Below are 974 nucleotides of genomic sequence, written 5' to 3' on the forward strand. Positions count from 1 at the left end.
CGGACGGACTTATTGACAGACGGACGGACAGGCTGCAAGTTTAGGTGGCGGGAAAAGAATATTTGAAAGAATTTGTAATCACGAGGCGACAGCATTCGTACTGTACTGGTTGGTCGTCAATCGTTTATGGTGATCAACCACCACAGCCAATCATTCCTTCTCACTCCACATTTTGCTCTCCAAAACCCAACGCGTCAAGTCGGTTAACGATGCAAACGATACAATTGATCATTTTCGTCGCTTTCGTTCTAAGCCGCGCTGCTGCCTCGATCTCTTCTTTCTCCGACCCAACAAGCATTGTGAACATCAATCACGATGCTAACCGTCTGTCTCGTGCGCTAGCTGCTGGTCAGAATCAAACTCAGCGATCTCTTCGTCAGCATGAAGGTGAAGACAGAGGGGCCATTGACAAGGCGGACGAGGTCGTATCAAAGATGAAAGCGTTAATGGGAACTGCAAAAAACGTTCCGAACAATCTGGCCGCTTTGATCGCGAAAAGGTCAAAAACCGCTGGAGAATTTGTGAGGCGTCCGTTTCTAGTGAGCAAATTATCCAAGAGATACAACATTGCTGACCAATTAAGCTTCTCGACACTGAAGCAATTGGACAAGATCGACAACATGAGGATCGTGGATATCAAAAATGGTATTAAAGGCAATAAGAAGACCCCAAACGGCATGCGAAGAAAAATCAAGCACTTTGAGGGAATGAAAACGGCTCCTCAAAAGTTTCTAGAATCCCACGTCGGTCGTGACATGCAACGTTATGGAAAGGATGGAAGCCGGTGGCTATCAGCCGGCGTGGTTACGCGGACAACTGATCAAGGCGAGCGTCAGATCTTATTGATATCGAGCTCGAACCCGGCGAGAGGGGACTTTCTGCTTCCTAAGGGAGGCTGGGATAGAGGCGAGAAAATTAAAAAGGCGGCGTTGCGTGAGGTCATGGAAGAAGGAGGAGTATGTCGTGCTCTTTGA

General features: G+C 47.8%; 1 protein-coding gene across 1 annotated transcript; it reads left to right on the forward strand.

Annotated features, from left to right (window-relative positions):
• Positions 1–209: 209 nt before the first annotated feature.
• Positions 210–974, forward strand: PITG_06308 (secreted RxLR effector peptide protein, putative; the record flags this gene model as incomplete). The annotated part of the gene is made up of 1 exon (XM_002998411.1): positions 210–974. One exon carries the CDS (start codon positions 210–212, stop codon positions 972–974), a length of 765 nt encoding a protein of 254 aa, XP_002998457.1.

Source organism: Phytophthora infestans, genomic scaffold, assembly GCF_000142945.1.
Source record: "Phytophthora infestans T30-4 supercont1.8 genomic scaffold, whole genome shotgun sequence".
In the NCBI taxonomy this organism is placed as follows: Eukaryota; Oomycota; class Peronosporomycetes; order Peronosporales; family Peronosporaceae; genus Phytophthora; species Phytophthora infestans.